We start from the raw sequence: 25882 nt of genomic DNA on the forward strand, positions 1-25882 counted from the left end.
TACATCACTTTATAGGCTATTAATTTTGTGAATAGAATTGATAAAATTTCAGAAATTAAACCTTATTTTTTGTTTTCCATCAGTTCTGCTCAGCTGAAAAATCCATTTTTGTATTCCCTTTTCCCATTTGCAGCACTGTACAATGGAAAAGCTATCACTTGTAGTTAGAAATAGATTTTCACGATCACAAATAGCACCATATTTAAATATAAACATTCAACCTGTACTTCTTTAAAAGCCCAAGAATTACACATTTGAATCCTTCCTCTCATCTGAGAAGGTCTTTAATTCATCGTTATTGCTATTACTCATAACTGATGAGCACGTACAGCTGAGAATTTCTTGAGGGAAATAAATAACTTTCAGAACTAGAGAAACAATGATGTTGACTGATTCTCTAGGACTTTTAGTCTCACTAGCCAGGACATAGAGATGGAATCAACAGAATTTCTTTTCATGGATGCTTTTGAATTACTACCTTAGACCTTCATGGCTCTCTTCTGTGAATCTCATCCCTCATGGGAGCATTCAGGGACCTCAGATTCCTAGCTCTACATAGAAATCCTGGAAAATCAGTGGCCATTGGTGCCACAGCAGTTGCCATGAAATGAACATCTTGCTAGGCATGTCCTCAGAGTCCTCCCCAAACAACTGAAGGGAAGTAGGGAAATCTCTGATCAAATGAACAAATTTGTCAAGTCAGTAGCTGATAAGTGACAGTATCAGGGGCTTCAGCATCCAGGATCTCTACTCTATCCAGCGATGCAGGCAGATTTACACTGCCCTGATACAATCAGCGTCGCTATAGCTGGACTAATATGCATACTGGTAGCTACCTAGTTTACACAAGTTGCATTTACATAGGGTGCACTCACAACTCTGAACTGCAATGCAAGAACGCTCTTCTGATATGCATAAGACTGTTTACTACTGAAACAAAAATTATGACAGATGTAGGATTTGCATTTGTTTAGAGTTCTCACTTTTTTAATGCAAATTAAGCATATTCTTCATCAAGGCATGTCATCAGTTGTATTCCCAGAGCAAAATAAATTAATAGAAACAGCTCTTATTTTAAATGCTGATTTCTTGTCAAAAAGATGGCATGACATATCAGCTCCAATAAAGTCTGTTTCTCTGATTAGCTTAGGCTGTTCCTTCCCCCTCCATTGTAATATCTGATTGACTTACTTCAGAAAATGGAAACAATTAAGCTTCTATTTTTTTTCTTCCTAAATATCTATCACAACTGTTTAGTCAGGAACTACTTGTTTGTGATTTTTTTAAAGGTAAACTTTTGCATTCCTTTTCCTATATCTCAATCACTGGTTTTGAGGTAATGACAGAATAATATTCAGAGAAAAATGGAAGTGATTATGTTGACTGAATGAAATAATCTAAGTCATTAAATGCTCCTTTCTATCCAAATCAGGACTTGGATAACTGGCAACTATTCAGCTATCTTCCCTGTTCTAGCAACTGTATAGCAATTTAGTACTCCTCCAATCCAACATCAAATTCCCCCTATTGGCTTCCTCCATTCTGGTATCAAAACTCACCAACCAAAATTCTTAGAACTGTTTTAGTTTACAAAGAGATTGAAAGCATTGAAACTGCATTAAAAACTTGGGGAAGAAAAATAAGCTGCATGTAAAACAGCAAATTAATTGGTATGAGAAAAGTAGTTCCGGTGCTTTTTCTAACTTGCATTAAAAGCAAGAGTAAACATGACAGCATACAAAACCCATACAATTAACTTGTCAAAATCATTCTATCATAGAAGACAAAGAACTACCAAGATTCCAGAAAGAATTAGAAATTTTGGAATGGAATACCTGCGGTGACATGGCTAGGGGATGAAAAATTTGGCTATATGAAAGGTTATTTATCAAAGCATCTAAAAAGAGCAAGAAATATATTTCCTAAATCAACGGTTTAACCAGGTACAGTCTTTCCTTCCAATAACAGATGGTACAGACACTGGTTAGTCTGTTTATATGTACATTTAAAATAGGGGTGGTCTTTGATTAGTCTTTTAAGGAACATAAACTGAAGCATAATATCTAGCAGAAATATTGTTAATACTGTGTCTCAGTGTGGTTTTTTTATTTTATTATTATTTTATTTATTTTTGTTGGTGTGGGTCTTGTTTGTTTTTTATCTTTAAAGAACAACATTCAGCAATACAAATAAGCATGGGGAAACCTTCACAAACACAACAGACTCATCTCTCAACCATCTGGACCACTATCATTCCTGTGTCTCACCTGGCTGCCCTGTGTTTCAAAAGTTCCCTATAGTTAAGGTAAGCAACAGGAACAAATGAATAACTAATTTCCTATTTTCTAAACAAAGAAAAAAATATCAGTTTGGGGATTTAGAAATAACTCACTTAAAATTCTACAGTATCGGGATTTTAAACCAATCAGATTCCTAGAAAAAGCATAATTTTCAAATAAACAAATGGGATGTCTTATTTGGATTCAGGACTAAACATCATGATACTTTCAATTTCGTATTTTGGGGTTTTTCTTCAGCAAAGATCCATACATAATTTCTTTAAGAAAGGTTGGGCATTCCATCTACCTTCACTGACTAAATAATACTTTTACCAGTATCATGTACATTAATTTCTTTCTGTATCTATCTAGGACCACTTCAGTCTTTTTATTCACAGCAGAAGATACTTCACAAGTAATCTGTGGATTCCCAAGTCACTTTGCAAGAAAATGACTTAACTGGGATGGTATGAATTATCTGTTTCACTAACATTGTATTTGACTACTAAGAAATAATTTATTAAATTATAACCATTTTGGTGGTATTGCATCATCATTTCTGGAGATGAAGGAATTGCTCACATGGCAACTGTATGTGCAGATCTGTAAATGAGGAATTTTTAACCCATCTGTGTGTCCAGTAAACTTTAAAAAATGCAAGTTATTGGTTATAGAGCTGGGTGATTTGGTTGTGGGTTTGTGGGTTTTTTTTCCCTAAATCAAAATGACATATTGTTTGCAGTCAGAGAGGAAAATACAAGCAGACTGGATGATAATTTCCTTTCAGTGGTGGCTGTACGGTAGGTATTCTCTTACACAAGATACAGCTGTTTATAGGTATAGGAGCTAACTGCTGTTCTGTGCATCTGTGGGCAAGAGTATCAGTGAGACCATGGCAGTATTTGAAGAGAAACCTGTGTGTAGAACACTGGACCTTGCTGTTATGAGCAAAACTGACAGCAGTGTAGTCCCATATCACATGCTAATTTAAGATTTTTTACAAGGGTACAGAAAAAAATATGGCTATTATGGAATTATGACTTCAAAGACTGCTTTGCATTATCTCCACCAGTAAGAAACATTATCCTACAACATTCTTAACAGAGCCAGAAAGTCTTATCTCCTTCCAAGAAATCAAGTCACAGAGAAGATGAAATACCTGTGAGAAAACTGGAAATTTAATTTTATAGACTCCCATACTGCTGTCTTAATTACAAGTCATGTCACCTGTGACATCTTACTCCTTGAGGAGCTTCCCTCTTTCTGTAATTTCATAATATATATATACATATAATATATATCTACACACACAGACACATATACACGCATATATATATATATATCTCCAGTAAGAGTACATTGCTTCTGCAGTGAGAACGGAGCAACAATCCACAAAGGCATTAAAAAATGACGACGATGTCCAAGTCCAGATGTAATCTTACACACATTTGAAGACGCTTGCCTGGACTTTACTATGTGAAACAACTTCAGATGTGCTTCTCCTTCTTAAAACAAAAGATATGTATTTTCCAAAAGTAAGTACCTCATCCCAAGAAATACCCACCATGGAAACATATCATAGGTCTTTAGATTACAAGTGTAGCTGCTATTTGATGTGTATTCTGCTGTAAAAATGATATCCTACAGAGTGGGACTCAAAGCTATCAAAGGATGTTAAACAACTTGTGTGTGCAGCACAACTGGACACCCGACAGATTCAGAACCTCACTGACGGAACAGTGACACTAAAGCAGCAGTTACGGTGTGATTGCATCCGTACTATCCTTTGTTTTGTCTAGTGGGAAGCCCACAAGGGTGTTTTCCCTGTTTTCCCCTCAAAAGGACTTCAGCAAATAATTCCAGCTGAAGGAAACTGACCTTGGAAGGATCTACAGCATAAGCAAATTGCATATAAATGAGAAGCTCAAAAAGCAGTACCAGTTATTGAAGCCTTTGTCTCTGCAAGAGTCTTCAAATATTAATAACGTTTTGGCTAGATGTAAAGCCTTGCCACTCCACCATTCACTTCAGTTGTTCTCAAGCACCTTCATCATGTGAACAGAATGTGAACTAATGGTAAAAACACCACAAACATACATTTGAACTCCAGGTGGTCCAACAAAGACCCACAAAACCAAAAGTAACCTGAACTCACTTCGACATTTATATGCAAGACCATGTGTAATTGTAAAGCAAAAAAAAAAAAAAAAAAAAGCTAGAACACTTGAAATAAATAGAAATAGTATTATTTTTCTGCATATCTTGCAAATGGCTTTTCTCTTTAGCTTTAAAGTAATTGAACGATTCCCACTGAGGAGAGACCACTCAAATTCAGGAACATTGATTTTAATTTGGTGCAGCTAGCCATAGAGAAACCAGCACCTCACCATAATTAGATTTATGAAATTCACAGTCCCAGCACTTAGGAAATTGTAAGCCTTACAGATATACAGCTAAACTAAATTCAAAAAAGACTTCACTCCTTTCTTCTTTTCTGTGTAATGAGCATTGGCTGCCTTTCCTGAAATGTCCCGAGAAGCCCTTTCAGTGTTGTTATTTCATACCTTCAGATTGATTTTAAACTAAAAGTTGATTTCAGCTATATTTTGATTTGTTATTAGGGACAGAAATTACATAGTATGTCCCAAAGGAGTGCACTGAAATAATCTAGCTTTGCATTGGTATTACTATATTGTGATTTTCAAAGAAAAAAAATCATTAAAAGTCAATTTAATCTAATGAATAATAATGATAGAAATCATTCAAAAGATTTATTAAGTGGTCAAACTCAGCAAATAGTATCACAAGGAAGTCAATAAAAACATAAATAACTTAGAATATTTTAAGTATGATTATTATTATTACCAAGAATAGAAGTTTATTGGAAAAAATATTCACGTACTAGGGCATTCTACTGGAGTTATGTTAGGAGTAGGACTGGGAATTACAAAGCTACATAACATGTTTTGCTAACTTCTTAGTCGACTCCATGCAATGACTTGCATTAAATTGGTAATTCTATAGCTATCCATCAGACAACCATAAGTATTACTGTTTATTTTTCAAAACATATGGGGTCCATACTACATTTTTAGGAATCAAAAGTACATTGCCAGAGCATCAGTCCACATGCCTCAAAAAGGTCCATTTAACCAAGTAACATGTTAGCTATCACATTCGTGTTGATATTCGTTACATATGTGTATGTTTCTACATACATGCTGTTTCTATTTTGTACATTCTCTCTTAGATATTTGTCATTTTACACTTAGCAATTTGGAACACAATTAACATTGATCTGACAACTTCTAAGATGCCTAGAGTAACTTCCTCCCTCTCCCCACTTTTTTTCCTCCAAAGCACATGTGGGAGGGAAGGATAATTTTTTTAGTTAGTGATCAAAAAGATTCCAAAGACAGGGAAAAATGGTTTATAAAATGAACCTACACTTGCAATATTTTACTGGTTCAGGCCCCTGCAAAATTAAGTACTTACCAAGTCTTATGAATCTGTCAACTGGATTCAGTTATAGAGGTATTTTGGGGGAGGTGTTGGCTGTCTTCCGACAGCGGAATCAAGACAGCATGATTTATTTTATAATATTAGATTGGCCTTTGTAAAATAATGACTTTCAGACACTGATTAAGGTGCAATTCAACTGCTGTTACTCTTCCTTCCTTTTAATTTAATTCATCTTACATTGAATAGTTGTAAATTATACTATGAAAGAAAGATTCAAATGTGAACATGCTCTGATGACAGAGGAACACAAACCTTTCTTCGCACACATGGCATACAGCATGTGAGGTACATTAAAATTACATTACTTACACTGAAGGATACCTTGTTACAGTATCTGCAAATACAATTTGCTCCCATTTTCGAATAATTTTAGACTGTCAGAATGAAGTGAAGTAGCTTTAGCAGGACTAAAGGATTGGAGTTTGACAATGGTAAAAGGGTCAAAGTTTCTTTCTAACATAACCTTGGATGTTCTTAGCAGTTACAGGTACCGGACTCGGGTTTTATCCACTGATTTAAGGACAGCTCAGCTTCAATTGTAACACATGTTCCTTTGGAAACCAACACTTTTGCTTATATCTGGTCACAGTATAACAACTCATCTCAACATGAAAAATATTTTGTTAATATTTTTGCCCATTTCCTTGTACAATCATTATATAGCTATTAACATGACCCATTATTTGTATTTTTGCTTGGCTGTTTTCAGAGATAAGGTATTTGTGCTTGGTCTGACCCCTCGTTTCAGAACAACATGTCCTTGTGAAGTGCTGTAATCAAAAAAAGGCTGTTATGAATGCTTTTCAGCTGACTCAAATAAACCCCCATAACAATATGAAGAAAGAATGAATAAACCATTTCAATTTGCTCTGAACTTATGTATACCTGAACGCATAGCATCTTTTTGAATGCTTTCATAATCATGCCAGTCCTTCCTTTTCAAGCCATCAGTCCAGGTAAAGAGCTGTCCATCTCCCAGCCCCAATGGAAGTGTCTGTGAAAACAGCAAACAAACAAATAAATATATACATACATACATGGCTTGCATTATTACAGAAGAACACTTAATATACAGCAGAAGCCAATAAAACATTCAGTGTATCCAATGCAAATACTGAAACTTAAATGAAGCTATTTTTCTAAACAGTGTAAGAAAACCATTAATTTATTTCTTGACAAACAATTAATCGAAGTATGTCAAACAATTTGTACTTAACATTTCTTTCCATCAGTGTCCTGCTATCACTGCTTGGCAAGAAGCTCATGGAAGTTAAATGGACGACTAAAATTAATCAGGTTTCAAAAATGTCTCATCCTTCAATTCATGAAGTACTTGATTTTTTTCCATAAACTACCACTTGTGCAAAGCTGGAGTTATAGTTACTAAGCACCTTTCAGTGTTCCCCTTGATTTTTGGGGTTGGTGTTTTTTTGGGGTTGGTTGGGTTTTTTTTGGTGGTGGGTTTTTTTCGGGCTTTTTTTTTTTTGATAGCTAACGATGAGCTACTGCTATTCACACATGGCCAGGCTTACTGCATCAGATGCACAGAGCAAAGAGACCCTCAAAACACTTTCAAATCCTGTAGATCTTTTATTTTGTAAAAGATAAGGGGGAAAGAAACCCAAACAAACCCATCCCCTCAAAAAGTACCCAGCAAAAAAGCCCCCATGCAACACAAAGTTGGTAAATTGACTTCCCCTTTCCAGACTCTAAATTCTCAGGTAAAGCTAAGAACCACTTTTCCCTTCTAAGCAATTTTACCTTTCTAGAGCTTTTCTTGTCATTTTTTTCTGCGAAATGCTGGTGTTTTTTATAAAAAATAAAATAGAAAACTAGTATTAGAAGTAGACAAAATTTGGATGCATAGGAAGTAGTACAAAGCTGCATAAGTTTTCAAATAAATATAGCCTTTTCCTAAATACTTAATTTACAAAAAAATATGGTAAAAGAAATGAAGAAAATTTTGATAAACAAAGGAGACAATCTACCACATCTGTGCTGAAGAAAGTGAGGAAGCGATTCAGTGCTACTTAGGAGTAACATGAAAATTCTAGTTCTGTTAATTCTAGGTTTGAACCGGTAAGTTACCCAGAATGAAGGGTATATGTCTAATGGATGTTACAAATGTAGTTATCAAAGTATATGTGAAAACAAACTTGAAAAGCAGTTCCAGGAAAGCAACATTTCATCAGTCTTCTACTAGGCAATATTGAAAGCTCTAAAAAAATCTTGTGCGTATGTAAGAACAATGCTCTGAACTTCAAGTATGTAAACCAAATGAATATTGGACTCACCCATCTTTTACTGATTTTACACTACTGGCACCACAAAGCTGGGAGATGGTGGCTTCGAGTGAAGCTGCCCCAGCATTTTCAGTTAGGGTTTCTCTTTTCAGGAGAGACATGTGTTTGCCAGGCTATATGATGTGGATCTGATAGCTAAGCCATCCTTAAAACAGGGGTTTGAAGGCTTTCAGATTGTAAGCAAGAAGCGAGTAATGCCAGGCATGGCTGGTTACCTTTGGGCAAAGGATGCTAGAAATCCTAGCTGACATAGATCTATGCAGAAAATCTCTGCTTTGGGTCAGCTGATGTTTCTGATAACGTTGGATATTCAGGGCAAAGTGTTGTGAGCTAGTGCTCTCCAATAAATCCCTGTGATACTGAGTCAAAGCCATCACATTCTTCCAGCATTACCTACTTTTTTTAGTTTTAATGTTAAAGGTACGTTATGTTACATATCACCGAAGTGTAATCCAACCTGTGTTTCTTCCATTACTAAAACTTTTGCAGTTGTATTCCAAGAAAAGACTCCGTTGCGTTGTTTTAATATCATACAAGCCAGAGGTTCAAACCTGGAAAAACTGAAGAAAAACTGAAGATACCCTGATAAAAGTATTTCATGTTATCAAAATATCTAACTTTTCATGTCCTTGAAATGAAGTCATTAATTTCAATAATTCTTGAATTCAAATAATAGTAATGTTCCAATAGTGATCTGAAGTAGCTCGTTTGTTAAAAGTCAGAAGCACAAGGTACTATGGAGACTGCAACAGCGTTAAGCGTGATTATTGAACCCAAAGTCATAAAATAATCCACTCTGAAGCACTAACTGGCTATTTAAAAGTCAGGGCCAGACAGATCAGCTAAATTCCTATCCCTTGTCAATATGGGTATAGCTGGTGTGAACCTCTCAGTCCCAAAAAATCACAGCTATCAAAAGCAGCACAAACTTTACTTTTGTGACCCTTTATTCCTGTGCTGGCTTTGTTCCCTAAAAGTAGCGATTTAAATGGCAAGTTTGCCACACACAGAAAGAAAGCTGAGTAGTAGAGTTTACAGCTGGTTTCCTGTTGCCTATTTGCATTTTGATGCCATTACTTAAAAAAAAAATATTAATTACTCGTAGTTACTGTACCTGATAACATTTACAAGTCTCATGTACCAGGATGCCCTCTTGCAAGCATAATCTAGTTAAATACATTCACTAAAATTAGTCTAGTAAAAGGATTGCTATTCAGACAGTATAATCTCAATGGGGACCAAACACTCTGGCCTTTTGAGGGACTAGACTTCATGAAATTCTCCCTGTGGACACATTGGTTTTACTTCTGCAGTGGGCGTGAAGCAGGGCTTAAGAAGGGATGTAGAGTTTCAGTCAAACACTCCGGAAAGAGTTTTGCAGTGGAAATTCTATAGCTCTGAAGAAATCAGGACTGCCTTCAGTCCCTCAACTAAATATCTCCCTTGTCAGCAACTGAAGGTTTTTTTTTCTTTTTGATGTTGCTACATGTCTAACAAGATACAAAAGCACTTGAGAAAACTGGTTCCTCCATTTCACTTCTGCCTAAGGGTAAACAAATTGCATTTTGAGAGACCTTAAAGCAGAGTTTCTGGAATGTTTTAAAACTGCTAAAAGGCTCCATTGTAAAACTCTAAGTATGCTAAACATGCTTCATTCTTCCAGATGATGATGACTGGAAGAGCCCCTGTTTCTAAAGCATCTCTAGCTGGAAAGTAAGCAAAGGAAAGAAAAGAAAAAAACAAACAAAACAGTCTTAATCTAACCTTGTCTTCCCCCTACATACTCTCTGCTTTTCTTTCTCAGTTCTCTGTCTTTTTGGATACACCGATAATTTACAGTATTTTGCATCAAATGAGAAAAAAACCTCTGGTTTTGTTATACACAGGCTATGACTGGTGTAATGGCTAGATAATAATACCAACCAAGATAGTGCTGCTATTGGTAAGTACACACAAGAAAGCTCAGAAACCACATCCTCACCTCTATGGTCAATCTCAGAAAGACATGTTCTGAGCAGATGAATACGAAGTCACTTCACAAGATGGAATATGCTAACAGATCCTGATTCTGAATTTTTGCTGAACACATATCTGACCATAAGTTGATGTGCTAAGCTGAAATAAAATTAACCACACTGCATAAGTAGAAGTGCTAAAGGCGGCAACAACAGGAATTCTTCATTTTAGGGGTAACGTATGAGCAGCTAGACCAAAAGCTATATTCGTGCTATAAAATACCCTATGACTTCAGCACAAAATTGGGTTTAGACATTTAAACATATAATCAAATAAGCTTGGGTTCCAGCCCATAAAATAAAAATTTATTAAGGATTATTAACCTGTGGCTAAGCAAATTATCACAGACAGAGTATTCTGGAGAATACATGTTCATTATTTCCACATTCTGGGTTCTCATGTATTTAAGTAGTATGAACACTGCAAGATTGGTGTGAAGAGTTAGTTCGACGTGCAATAATAATCTTTTGGTATACGTGATGGCCTAAGAAATGCAGAAGCATGACTAGAGAAAATTATGGTTCCTTCCAAAACATGCACTAGGGATTCTTTCCAGGGGAAACCAAGGTATGAGAAAAGAAGGCTCAGGCACCCCCACCCCCTCAAGTACCTCACCATAACAGAAAAGCAATGCTTATATGTATGCTTTAGTGATATATCAATATATAGGAATAAGAAACCAGCACAGCTGGTTAACTGAAATATACTCAAGGTTTTCCCTTCCAAAACATTTCTAAGTCACCCACAAATACCACAGTCTGCCTCTACAGCCCTTAGTCTCTTGAACTTGAGAACTATTTTTATAATTGCAGCACTATTATAACACCAAATATAACTCTGCATACAAAGAGCTGGATTTTGACTGACTGTCAAAAAAATCCTACAACAATTTATCATCCAACCATTTGTTACAGATAGTATGAAGCTGTGAGTTGCACATTTTTAAGTGTTTCTGTCTAAAAGGGATTACCCACCTACAGCAACATTACATACAGCATCTGCCTTACTATTTCATTTTCACATTAACCTCAAATCTTTTGGGATGCAAGACTGATACAGTACTACACAGACTCAGAAGATCCTTGTCCTCTAGAGAAGACTCAACATCTGGTTCAATTACAGAGAATATGATAAGCCCCCAAAATAGTATAATTATCAAAAACTCACCCACAGACTATTAGATCCCTCAGAGGGGATAAAAAAGCTTCTCTGCTGTGACATTTGAAAGCTTGAACTCAGAAACAATTGTCTTCATTGACTAACTCATTTATTTTTAATTTCACTCTGCAGAGGCAGACAATTAAAGGGGACTCAAGCAAAGGAAGATGATGTATTAATGGAAATGCACCTTTCTAAAAAAAAAAAAAAGAAGTGATAATTACAGATTCACTTTGAGCCTGAGGATCTTCTCACTAGCTCTAGGGTTATTTTACTGAACAACAATATACAATCAAATACTGCATATGCTTGTTTTGGCTGGGACAGAGTTAATTTTCTTCTTAGTAGCTGATATGCAGCTATACTTTGCATTAGTGCAGAAAACAGTGTTGATAATACAGGGATGTTTTCGTTATCACTGATCAGCGCTTGCACAGTCGAGACCTTTTCTGCCTCTCACCCACCCACCTACGAGTAGGCTGGGGGGCACAAGGAGCTTGGGGGGGGACACAGCTGGGACAGATGGCCCAAAATAACCCACGAGATATTTCAGACCACGTAGCATCGTGCTTAGCATATAAAGTGGGAGGGAGGAGAAGGAAAGTGGGGACATATTTGGAGTCATGGCATTTGCTCAAGTAACCGCCACGTTTGATGGAGCCCTTCCGATGGCGGAACACCTGCCTGCCCATGGGAAGAATGAATTCCTTGTTTTGCTTTGATTGTGCACTTGGATTTTGCATTACCTATTAAACTGTCTTTATCTCAACCCTTGAGTTTTCTCACTTTAACCCTTCTGATCCTCTCCCCTATCCCAACAACGGGTAGCAAGTGAGCAGCTATGTAGTGCTTAGTTGCCAGTTGTGGTTAAACCATAACAGTACATTAACAAAGCATCATATTCTGATCAGCATAATAATTTCCATTTTAAAAATAAATCTTAGGAAGTAATTAATTAAGAAAATTTTAGCAATAATCACTTCTTCCTGCTCAGGAAAAAATGTGGTAAAAAAAGGAAAAAAGATGGTAAAGTACTGAATTAGACACCTTCACAGATACTTCAAGACAAGCACAAAAACAGCCAGCCTTTGATTTTCCTTTGTTTTTAAATACAAGATTCCCCACTAAAGCAATTAAATCCATTTCTTCATCAGAATAAATTTATGGATCACTTCTTAAAGAGTGATGTCACTGGATATTCTATCATATGTTTATTATAAATCTGCTGCAAAATCACAACATGCCCATTTCCTGTATTTCTGTTCTGGTATTATCACAAACATAGGAAGACAGACATTCTCATGAAGCTTCTTCCCCAAGAGTTGGAATGGTCATGAAGACTAATTTTGAATGATTTCTCCTTACTCTGTTTATGCTAAATTTTAGCCCAAGACCATTCAAGTGAAACGTTAGTATTACAGCACTCAAATCTGAATTCAAGTGCTCTCCCACCTCCAAACACAAGCAAACTCTATTCTGGTGCAGGGACTGGCTGAGAATATGAGATGAAAACCAAAATATTATTTTCCCTAAGAATGTGCTTGATATAAGGCAGTCTGTTCTATACAAAGGGTATAAAATCCAAACATCGCACAGTCTCATCTCTATGCCTTTATGTTTAAGCTTCTGAGCGACACCTGCATAGCCCTCCTTTCCTATTGCTCTTCAGTATTAGTCTAACAAACAAAAAAGGTCTCATATCTGAATTGCCAAATAGAACAGAGATCAGTGTACAAGTAGTAATGCTGAGCAAATAGGTGCAATACAGGCCTTAAACGCCTGTGAAGTCCTCACCATCATAAAATGAAACTATTCCACCTAGTAATTTGGCTCCACCACGATCTTTCCTTAAGATGTCAGGGGCAGGCATTGCAACACCTGAAAGTTTTGATAGTTTTGAAAGCTGATAGTTTTGAACCCCCAGGCTACGTGTTTTTCAGGGTCCTTCTCTGGGATGCTATCCCTCTAGGAGGGAAGCAGTGGCTGCAGCGAGTGCAGTGGTAGGCTGTGGGGGATGGGTGGGCAGCAGCCACCCTGCCCACCCAGGGCACCCACCTCTTGATGCCATTCACTGAGTGTTCCGGTCAGTCCTGTGCTGCTGCTGGCCAGATGCTGGCTACACCAAAACCACTGCCCATTGGGGTAGCACTTGAGGGACATACAAAAGATGCCCAGGGAGAAGTGGAGAGATGAGAGAGCTGGAGGGACACTTGAGGGACCTCATCCTACAATGCCACCCTCCTACATACTTCAAAGAAATGGTTGCTGTAGATCTGGATACCCTCATTAGGTTGGAAGATGCTGAGGATGAAGAAAACGTTGTTCAGTAAAATGTAGAGAACTACTATTTGCTCTCAAGAGAAGGTGGTAAAGGCTCTAAAGCCTATTATCTTTCAAAAAGAAGGAAAAAAACCAGAATACGTTCAGATATAACTACTGCCTTTTAATTTTATTTTTACTTTAAGTACTTTACAACATTTTTAAAAATAAAAACCTGAATTATTTTCCAAATCTTTACCTTGAAGCAATATAATAGAGAGTTGAGGACATGATGAATTCTTCATATGCTCAGATTTCATGTGCCATTTATTTGTTATGCCACAGCAAATAAGCGTTCACTGCACTGACATTTACATTACTAGAAATAATTAGCCCGGCACATCAAAAAAGGGCAGTACTTGATTTAGTCTGCGCCATCTGAGTGACTCAAGGTTATTTCATTTTTGAAACACTTTCAGGCTTTCTGTGCTTTTATTTTCTAGATCATCATGGACAACCCAGTAGCATCATGCCATCAATTCCAGACTAAAGCTGTTAATAATGTTATTTTGAAAATGCCAAGCTCCCCAAGCTTCTCATTACTGAGATTTTTATAGACAGGTATAAAACCTGTTATTGCTGCACTACAGTTATATTGTTGAAGTAACAAAACTGCAGAAAAAACTAAATTAAAACAGGTTTTAAAAACATCGCAATTTCCTATTGACCCAGTGTATGAGTGCTTGAGCATTGGGTGAATGACAATTCTGTAAGGATGCATTTCCATGCTGGGAAGTTGTGATTTATCATGTCAAATTATGGAAGATTAGAGATGTTTAATAATATATATTGGTATAAGAACAGTAAAAGATTCTTTAGCACAGATGCTGTCTTGCATCCATCACTCACGAACTAAAAGCTTGCAGTATGCACTGCCATTCATGATGTAGAATTTTAAACACACACATTTTGCAAGTTATCAGGAAAAGAGTCCATGGAATCCTATTATGTTGACTATATCAAGTGATACCCCATGGAAATTCCTGTGCTTTGCAACTCTTATGTATGTTGAAACTATCCTCAAAAAATTATTTCTCATTTAACTTCTAGTATTTCCAAAACATCCATTATCACCTTGATGTTGTTGACATTTGTATTTCCTGACTGCTACAAACGACTTGGGTAACACAGGCAAAAAGTATTCTAAATCCCCAAAAGAATACAGCAGAGCGGGGCAGAATAGCACCAAGTGGTTATCCTGGGCACATTACAGTATGCATACATGGATTCTTCTGTATTTCAGTCAGTGCCCATTGCCTTTCACCTTTTCCCTTGCCACCACTGAGAAAGGTCTGGCTTTATTTTTTTTACCCCCTGCAGTCAGGTATTTATACCCACTGGGTTTAAATACTTTGTCTTGATAAGACTACATAGATCCAGCTCCCTCAGCTTCTCCCTGTAACACAGATGCTCTGGTCCCTTTGGAGGGGGACAAGGGTTTTACTAGTTCCACAGACAAGGTATAAAATGCACGGAATTCCAAAGGAGTTTGGATTCAACATCTGTTGATTCTGAACCACCATGAATTGCCAAAGATGACCTATGAAGTCTGGCAGTGAATCTTGGCTTCCTAAATGACACAACTTCAACTGCCTGTGGGACAGGAGGAAGGGTATAAACTGAAATGATAATAAAAATGATTCCTCAGGGCAAGCAACTCCCATCTCTTTCTGCCTGCTGGTCTAAGCTGCTGACAGATTTGTTCAATAACTAAATCACCTAAACCAATCTTTTCCTAATGTTTTAACTTCTCTGAATTCCAGCTTGGTGAAATGAAATCAAACTCAAGTAACACAAGTGTCTATGACAGATCCAAATAAACCAAAACACACACTGACAAAGTGCTGCTACTCCAGGTCTTTTGTAGAGGAATGAAGGCAGTGGGTTGATTAGCATTGATAATACAGGGTTTATCTCTCTGTCCACTTCTGACTGTTCTAGAAAATCTATGATCAATCTCCATGTTGTTAACAACGCTGTAGCAATTTTGTCTCCCCACGAGGCAGCCTCAAGAAGTACCTTTCCAACGCTTTGCCATGTCTGAATGCTGAAAACCTTTTTCACCATAACTAGCAAATCATACATTTACACCACACTAGCAGAATTCTTATTGCCGTTACATTATATTTTACACCTCTTTTTTCAAATATATCCATAAGCATTGCAAATATAGAATTTGTCTCCCTGTCCGCTTTTAATCGTTCTGGTAAGTCTAAAACTAATCTCCATGTTGTTAGCGATGTTGTTGCAATTTTATCGCCCCTCGAGAAAGCCTCAGAAAGTAATTTTCCAGTGTTTTGCCATGTCTGAACGCATGTGACTTTATTCGGCGCAACTAACGCATCATTTACTTTGCACCATCCTAGCAAAGTTCTTATTGCCCTCTTGTTATACTTTATGCTTCGTTTTTCAAATATATCTATAAGCATCGTTAACAGAGAATTTTCTTCTTCTGCACTCATAATAAATAGTCCCCATCCACGCTGGGCACCAAAAGTTGCAATTTGAGTTAAGATGGACAAGAAATATTGCAATGCACCCATATCGATTAGTTGTCAATGGCTCACCTCTCATGGTGTCTGTTACGGGTCGCAGGCTCTCCCACTTGTCTCAGCTACGTTGGGCGCCGGTTGTCATAGTCTGAGTCCAACTCAGTCAGCCTCACATGGGGCACCATTGTTGCAGCAAAAACAAACTAGTAGGCTGCAACAAGGCTCTTACCATCAGTCAGATTCTACTGTCCATTCTGTTCCTCCTTCTTCCAGAGGTCAGACCACACTGCTCCTCCTCCATCTGACCCCCTCTCCCACAACCCTCAGCGGGAAGGAGCTACAGCTGCACATCATCCATGTCAGTCAACCCACTGCCTCTGCAGCAAGGCCACAGCTGCATGTTATCAACGCTAATCAACCCACTGCCTTCATTCCTCTACAGTCTTTTCCTTCAGCTCAGGAGTGCTTTGCCAGCGCAATAGGGTAAGCTTGCAGAAGGAGCCTGTATCCATACTTCACTATTCGTTTTCAGGAAGTTTTACATCATACTCATGTTTTATTAATACTACACATTAATGACTGGCTTTTTCAGAAATTATTTTTTACATCAAAAGACATTAAAAGGGTTTGAAGAGACCTGGCAGGATTTTTGCCAGCATGGCTACTGGTTATTTTTTGAACCAGCACGGGTCTTTATATAAGCCACTGGATGAACACTATAAACAATGATTTTTAGTTACTCCTGAAAGAATTTATTATATAACTTTCTGGGTCTTTTTTTACCATGCTAATTTTGCTAATTTAATTTTTTTTATTTAATTTAAAAAGCAAAAAAACCCAACCAACCAAAACCCAGAGAGAAATTTATTTACAGTTTTGGGACTGATCCATTTTTTGATGATTGCCAGTTTGCAATATTGCAAGGATGAATAATGAAGTTGTAATAGTGCTTGTTGTTAACAGACTTTTCAGATTACCCATTTTTCCTCAAGTTTAGAATAATGTCTTTAGATTTTCACTATGCTAAGAATCACATGGTTTTAGATTGGCCACTGCACCAACTCAAGACAAAAAGTGCTTTTGTAGGATTCAAATGTCAGGTCTTTTAAGCAGGAAATAATTTCTCATTTTGACAAATCTGTTCAATGGTGATTAACAATCATATTGTCTTATGCTAAATTACATTTAAAGTAACTTGCCTTTGAATTTTTAATAAAAGCACATCCTCTCTTAGGTAACATTCACAGATTACTGAACACATTTTAAAAACAGTACAGCATGATCACTACAATTAGATTATCACTAATGAGAAAATTGCAACTTATTTGTTGTTGCATGAGAAAACAACAATTTCATAAGCATATTCCATTTTTTTTTTCCTCCTTTGGTGCACCTATTACTTATAAAAAAATGATCTCTGAAGATTTCTTCAAATCTCTGTAGTACAGCTGATTACAGCTTTGCAGTATATTTGATACCAGTTACCCAGCAGACCCAGTAATGTTAGAAAAAAATATAGCTACCCTTTATTATTGCTTTTTTTAAGATAACATAAGCTGACCAATACTTTCAATAGAAATGGGCATATTCTGTTGTAATAGAAACATTGTAAGAGAAAGGTCAGATGAAGAAGCTAACTCCAGCCAAACTTGCTACCCAGCATGTTTTAGCACTAAATAAAAAATCTGCTACAAAAAAATCAGTTTCTGCAGCAATGGTATAGCATATTCCATATTTTTGACTGCAGTATAAGATAAAAATTAATTTGGCCACTCGAGTATTTGCAAAAGCTAATAGACTTCTATAAGTACATATTGTAATTGTTACAATAGAAAAGTAATAGATTTCTAAATTAGAGTTTTGATGAGCTTTACATTCCGATCTCTACAGATAAGCTGCCATACTGTAAGACAGCCTCTGCACACAGGTGAAAGAGTAACTTTTTATTTTATGTAATTGTCTGAACATTTTTACAAACAGCAGAAAGAAAACACTGATTTGTTTAAATAGTATTTTTGAAGTTTGTGCTGATCCATGACACAACAGAATTCATGTTCCAAGGGCACTGATTTGCAGAATACTCAAGCTTTTGCCAATGCCCATATGGAGGAGGAAAAAACCTTACTGTCTTGCTGCGTGTCACACAGTGCTAATCTATTCACAAATACTCCAGACTATCTATATTAAAAAGTAAACTTCTATAAAAAAAACCCCACAAAGCACGGAAAGTAATACTACTCCTACTAGAAGTCCCTTCCTGCAAAAACATCCATCAGTTCAAGAACTGGTATTAAAACATACCAATTAAATGCATCATTAATACCTAATTTTGGAATTTGCAGTTTAGGTTACACTGGATTAAAGAAAAAACCCTACTGTTTAATTAACTAAAGTAATGATGCCACATTGGAAAAGAATTATCTTGCACTTTAAAGACCTTGAATCAAACTAACCTGCCCAAATGCAAGTGCCAACTCGTATCTGTAGGCTTCTGATGCTGCAGCAAATGTATCATTACTTGATCTCTAGAAGAATTCTTTGTTTATGAGGGCATTGGATAGTAATTTCCATAGTTTAAGAGACTTTCAAACAAACTCCACAGACTGCTGCAGAAAGCAAGCTGATTAAACGTAGCCGACAGGTTTACATTCTTCTTCAGCCTTCTCAAGACAATACAAAGCTGATAAGGAGACCTCTTCCAAGGTCTTTGGAAGCATGAGAATTTCTGTGCTTTGTGTGAACCCATTACAGGTTTACTAAGGCCAACAGCAGTCTTGCTAGTGATTCCAGGCACAGAATCATAAAAATGTATCTGGAAGGTCCTTTGAGATACAATCTTTTCCCACCTCCAATCAGAACTGGGTATGCCTAAATCACTTCCCTGAAGTGTCTAACTAATATGCCCTTGCAGACCTCCAGTAGCAGAGACTGCACAATCTCTCAAGGCAATCTACTTCAATACTTCATTATTTTTGCAATTAGATAACTTCCCCTTTCATCTAACCTGTATTACTTGCCATAATTTAAGCCTTTTATTTCTTTGTTCTTTTCACCAGGGACAGGAAGAACATATTTCCTTTCCAGCAGCTACATTTCATGGACATGAAAATTATTCTCTCCTCTAGACTAAATGCTCTTATTTTTTAAAATTCTTCTCAGCTCTTGTTGCTGACCCTGGGAGTATATGAAACTTTGAAGAGAACAACATTAGTTTGTTAGCAATTGGGTAAGACTAAGAATAGCAAGTATAAACTGCTTATTAAAAGAACCCAAACAAACCAACAAGAAGCATTACTACTACCTGGAAAAAGAACTAAGACAAGTAACTGCAGGTGACCATTTCCTGAAAATAAGAAAGATTATTTATTGTAACATGCTTTTTCCCTCTCTGACTGACAATAAAATAGCAACAACATACCCATGTTGTGCATTCATACACTTCATACTTCAAACCCTACCTCACACTATTTTATGAAGCAACAGTGAATTCTCTTAATTAAAGTGGACAAATTACTTAAATGTTTATACATAATTAAGGCAATGAAGATTAAGTTATGTCAAACCTGAAAAGATACTGAAGTTCAATAGGATTCATATACTTAAAATCACCAGACTACTAGGAAGATGATCTAACAGGTCTTGTACTTCAGCATGTGCATGAATGAATGCTGATTTTTCCCCTAGCAGCAAAAGCATATTTAAAGAATTCAGATATGCGCAGAAACTCTTCCCCAAGTGGGAAAATAGGAACAACAGTGGAAGGAGGGAAGAGTTATGAGAGGTTTTAATGAACTCTTTCAAATTAAAAAATGACCTAATTTTTTTCCTCTGACCCAAACCCTTTGAAATTGGACAAACAGATGATCATCTCTGTCTAATGCCATTTAAGCTGACCTTTCCATTTTATGCCAATAGTTTTCAATTACAAAACCAATCAGAGTGTATTTCACTAAACGGAGTACTGTGATTAGTCACATCTAATTTTATCAACAGCCAGAATGTGAATAGCATATTAAAGTAGGATGAACAGCTTTGATTGATACATTGAGTTTTAATTTCTAATTCCTTGTCTCCCACTCTTTTGGTAGGAATTGAAAGTTACACATCATTGAACAGGAAAAGCTACTGTAACTCAAACATAGCTTCAAAGATTTGACCTTCAGTTTTTCTCAGACTTCCCCCCTCCCTCTGCAGTACATAGACATCAGATTAATAGGTATGGAGCTATGTGGACAGGCTTTAAACACAGAACAGTTATTAAAAGAACAACAAGACTGACATTAAAATTAATTATCAGTTCTTTTGGCAGAAGAATCTATATCCACCTTTGCTACAGACTACTTTTATAGGTTTTGAAAAAGTCTTCTTTAAAATGCAAGATAATAATTCTTTTCCAATATGGGTTCATGACTTGAGTTAATTAAAGAAGACCTTTAGTCTTCTAAGAAATAGAACCCACCCTATGTCCAAAGCTAGGTATTTACATTGGTGTTACTTATGTTAATATAGGCTGCCTAATTTTCATAGGCACACCCACATCTCCTACTGATGTCAGCATTTAAGTCTGAAAATGTTAGTGTTAGCTAGTGTATTTAAGTCACTTGTACTTGAGACCCTCCTGTGGCATTGCACGGAGGAATCAAAGACTGTGCTCAAGAGCTATGCAAGTTCTGCCAAAGTCATGGCAGACAGAAAAATGGTACTGCACTTATCCATAGCCCTCACCCCTGAAAAAGGTGCTGCAGCATGATCTTGCACACCGTTTCCACAACCCCCTCTCCTCTGAGGGCAGTTTTTCCAGTAAACTCAAGACAACAGACCTTCCTGCCAGCCTCCTGCTGGATCACAGCTGTGGTGCTGGTTAACCCTGGCCCTTGCAGAGGATTTCATTCCAGACAGCTCACGTCTTCCTACAGGCTGGCTCTTCTGGCTTCTGGCTGAGAGCTTAGGAAAGTCTCTGCTCTGCCTTTGCTAAGTCTCTATGCATAAACACAAAACACTGATTCCCTCTGCACTACCTTAGCTGAACTCAGTATCCTTATGTTCCCCAGCAGATCTGATATCCAGCTATGCTTCACTGGCTCTAAGGCAAACTCCAGAGCTCCCTTAAAGGGCAATTCTCTCTACAATCAGGACCATTACCAGGATATAGACATACAGAAAAAATCGTATTATCTCACATAGCACCATGAAGTTGCTGTCCTTTAAAAACTGTCTTTTTACTGATGACTGTTACAATTACAGGGATTAATATTATTAGCCCCCTTTTTCTCTTAGCTGGATATTTCAATACCCCAAACCCCTGAACTTTAAAATACCTCAGGTCTGGGGAAGAGTCAAAACGGAAACACATTAAATTGTCAGTTTAATATATATTAGAATCCATGGAGACATTAAATTTCACTTTTCATCTATAAATATTAAACATTAATGAGGTCTCAGGTACAAAGACATTAAAGTGAAACATCAGAGAGCTATGACTTAGCTCGTATACAGCGAAAGAAAGTTCACAAGGGAAGCTAATAAAGGTCAAAACCACAGAGCTACCGTAAAACCAGAACATACAACAGATGAAAAAGAGATTCAAGTAAACCTGATTTTAAAAGGTCTATTAAGAAACATATACACACTTCCACAAGCAGAATTTTCATGTAAAACACAAAGAAATGGACAGTAATTAAATACATAGTCCTATTCACTTACGTATTTCTAACAAAGTAATGTTCAGAGTGAGGGCCCACAAACATCTCTTGGGTAACTTGAGAACAACTTGTAGAGGAAGCTGACAAACCTTAAAATGAAGAATTCATAAGCACAAACAAAATCAAAGCTATAGCTGCATCCTGATGTCCTTTATTCCTCCCATGTTTCCAGTTCTGAAGACTCCAATGCCTACAGCTACAAACATAGTAATTCAAAAACCCCAAACACACAGTGATTAGACAAAAAGATAATAAGGTAATATGCACTGTTTGCATGGCAGCTGACCAAAAATACAAGGGAAGAAATATCTAAAGATGAATAGGAGAGCAAAAGATCATAGGTGAAGTGACAGCTTATTTTTTGTACATTTGTAATCTACTTTTCTTCCTCAACCACCTTATTCATACACACCACCCCTCCGTACTGGTATAAAAGCAGATATTCCTTTCCTCCACCCCCAAAGATAAAGATTTCTAGTTACAAAAAGAAAACCCACCTGGGAGATATTCGCTGTTTGGAAGCAGAGTGTAGCACATTTGACAGAAATACAGCAAGGCAAAATGTGATACTAGACGTTCCATAGATAAAAACCAAAACTGAAAGTCACAGCTCTCCCTAACTTTATATAGAAACAAGAATTTTGTATCCAGGCTGTATTTAAAGATGTAATTCTGTAAAATCAGAGTTACTAGCATGAGATGTCTAGCACAGCATATTCTGAATGCATAGTATCCATTTAACTGGAAAATTTTCACTTCTAAATGTTATATTATTACTCTGGTATACCATGGCCTGGCACACATACCATACAATGAAATACTAACAACTCACTACTAAGTTGTAAAAAATCTCAGAAATACATTTAGTGATAGATATACAGTAAGGTCCTTTTATTATATTACAATATCTATCACCACATTAATATTAATGGTCACCAATGCACTGGACTTCAGAAGAGAGATATCAACATCTGTACCCTTAGATCTTGGATAAAACCATTTGAAGAAGCTTCAATGAAAAGAACTTACATAAAGCTGATCAGGCCACCATGAACCCTAAATGAAACAAACCTCTGACAGTCTTTTACTCCAAGTCATTTTCTGAGCAGCAAAATCTGAGACCCCAGAAACACTTGTGCATAGTCATGTACATCTCTGAGTTTACACAGGTGAAGCATGTTAATTCCCTAATTGCAGGTGAATTATCAAATCCAGTCAGGGTGAAGGAGAAGGAATAAACTGAAGCTATGCTCTTCACTGTGCTCAGCATGAATGATGTTAAAGAGAAGTAAAACAAAAGGAGATGGTTTCATTACTAAATTGAACACCCACACATCTGCACATTCATTCTAACAGCAAATTTACTGAATGGAAGAATTCTCTTCTTTTAATGGAATTTCAGAGTGAAAGCAAATCTTATTAAGCTTTTACCACAGACGCATTTTCAGCAACAGCATTAAGAACAGCTGTAATTAAAGTTTTATGATAAATCCTTCACTATGACAGTGTCTAACATCCCTATTTAAGAATCATAAGCCTAAAGTGCTCAGCAGCAAAACCTAGTTTTGGCCCAAATGTGTTTACAATCTCATCCTAAACAGATAAGCAGAGAAATATAAGCAATGAGACAGTATCATTCAGCACGGAAAATTGTATTTTCAGTGCACTATGAACCTAACTAGTACTACATTCAAGATACAGCCACCACAACAAAGGATTTTTCTTTTCAATTAAGGAATAGTTACGGTATTTCATAGAAACTTCCCTTGTGCTCCTCCCAGGCACCTACATAAAAGGGAGATCAGGGTTTAGGCTGACTTCCATTGTCTGATGAGAGTCGATGTTTCAAGACCTAATGAAAGAGTTGGGGTTATCTCTGAACCACTTGGGGATTAAAATCAAGCAGAGAATGCTTCATGTTTTATATTAGGGACAACAGAGTGGCACAGTCAAGGCAGTAGCCCTCTCCTTGTTCTTTGTCAATTCCAGTGAGAAAGATAAAACAGTAATTGAGATGCTTGATGCCTGAACAAATATTCAGCTCTATGGATGAACAGAAAAGGTTGCACCTCCCTGTAGATGTAGAGAAAAAAACCTTAAGTTTTCAATTTGTCTTCAAAAAGGATGTTACATGCTATCCTTAAATGAGAACTCTTTATCTCCCTGAGTTTTCTTATAATTGGTCTGGAATTTTTTTAAGATACGATTTTCTTCATACACACCATTGTATATTAAGCATGCTGGTTGGCTTTTAGACAGTCAACTAGACTCATGCATTACTGCTCCCCAGTACCTCTTTATCCTGCTCACACAGGCATGGCACTGATGACACAGGTGGTGTCATCAAATTGCACTATCAGTAAAGGCTTCATATCACTGTGCTCTTCCTGGGGAATATGTGCATGATACAGCACTCTGTCAGGTCTATATGCCCATACTGCACCTATAAACCCTACAGAAAGTGCATCACTTGGGTATTGCAACATCTCCCCCATGGTATGTCTTGGAGAAGTCCTCCAGCACTCCTCCTGCCATGCAAACACATGCACCAGTCATGCATTCACAGTTTAATTTTCATCAGCTGCTCTATATTCATTACCATTCAGTACTGATTCATAGAATCATTTAGGTCGGAAAAGACCTTTGAGATCATCAAGTCCAACTGTTAACCCAGGACTGCTGGGTCCATCCTTAAGCACTGCATTTGTACATTTTTTAAACACCTCCAGGGATGGTTCCACCACCTCCCTGGGGAACCTGTTCCAATGCTTGACCACCCTTTCAGTGAAGAAATTTTTCCTAATATCCAATCCAAACCCTTCCTGGCGCGACTTCAGTTTGTTTCCTCTTGCCCTGTTGCTATTCAGTACCAGTGTAAGTCAGTACTTGTCATTCATCTATGTCAAATTGTCTGTATTTAGTACCATATATAAATCATTTAAGAACAATTTTTTTTTAATGTTTCTGTCACCCAATTTCAGTTAAGCACACAATTCTCACTGTAAGTGAGAATAGTTCTCCTTAAGGTGACCTGAAGAGGAAACAAGAGCTTCAAGAGAAGTTATAACCTAGTCCTTTTCATACCAGAGGGGAGCAAAAGCCCTTCAGTTATTGTTAACAGTCTCTTCCGAGATGAAAAATACCATTTCATCTCTAATCTATATCTAATATCAATATCTGTAGCAAGTGAAACTTAAGCAATTCATTCAACAAGCATTTCAACTCAAGACTCATTCAATTTCTGTGGCAACTAGGTGTAACTTCTTTCTCATCCATTAACATTTTCTACATCTCTTTAAAGCAGGGGTCCTCAAACTTTTTAAACCAGGGGCCAGCGTGCGGATGCAGTGGCAGGCAGTCATCTGCGGCTGCTTGGTTTCCCCCCCCAACCCCCAGTGAGGCGGGGGGGGGGCGGGGGGGCAGGGGGGTCTGTAAACACCGGGGGCCAGATTGAGGACCCTGGGGGGCCGTATCCGGCCTGTGGGCCGTAGTTTGAGGACCCCTGCTTTAAAGGATGGGATCGTCCTTTGAATCAGTGCTTGATTAATCACCAGGTGCCTGTAGCTAAAGCACATGTGGAAAGGGAAAACTCACTGCAGAAAAGTCTTTTGGAAGGGTTTTACTTGAATTTGTATTTACACACAGCTTTTTTCTGTCAGTGAATTAATATTATCTGAAAAAAACTGTGATTGTCAAAACAGAATTTAGATAACTATAATGTATTTGTTATGAATGCTATAATAAAATCTTTTTTGCAAACACTGTATCTTAATTACTAAAGCATAACTTGATGGCAAATGATCACACTGCAGTCATTCTTTTAATGCTTCACGCTTTTTAGAACAAATCGGTATATTAAGAAACTATATTATCTAAGATACTTTCAATACTGAATAATTCTGTCAGGGCCCTGGCATGTCACACCTCCCACTCTGAGGTCTGGCTAGGGGTGGCCAGGCCTTACACAGGCAGCTGCCGCTGCTGAACTGAGAATGTCCACGGCCCCGGGAGCCGGGCCCCGACCCACCGGCTGCCTCCTGGGCCCCACCTGGCCACCCTGGGCTGCACCTCACCCTGGCTCTCCTCACCGG

At 37.4% G+C, this 25882-nt stretch overlaps 1 protein-coding gene across 1 annotated transcript in view; it reads right to left on the minus strand.

Annotated features, from left to right (window-relative positions):
- Nucleotides 1-25882, minus strand: part of GALNTL6 (polypeptide N-acetylgalactosaminyltransferase like 6) — a 487985-nt gene that overhangs the window by 309688 nt on the left and 152415 nt on the right. Inside the window, exon 2 of the mRNA XM_055700930.1 lies at nt 6687-6795. Within this exon, the coding sequence (XP_055556905.1) occupies nt 6687-6795 (109 nt within the window). The remainder of the gene's footprint in view (nt 1-6686; nt 6796-25882) is intronic.

The sequence above is a fragment of the Falco cherrug genome, chromosome 1, assembly GCF_023634085.1.
Source record: "Falco cherrug isolate bFalChe1 chromosome 1, bFalChe1.pri, whole genome shotgun sequence".
NCBI lineage: Eukaryota > Metazoa > Chordata > Aves > Falconiformes > Falconidae > Falco > Falco cherrug.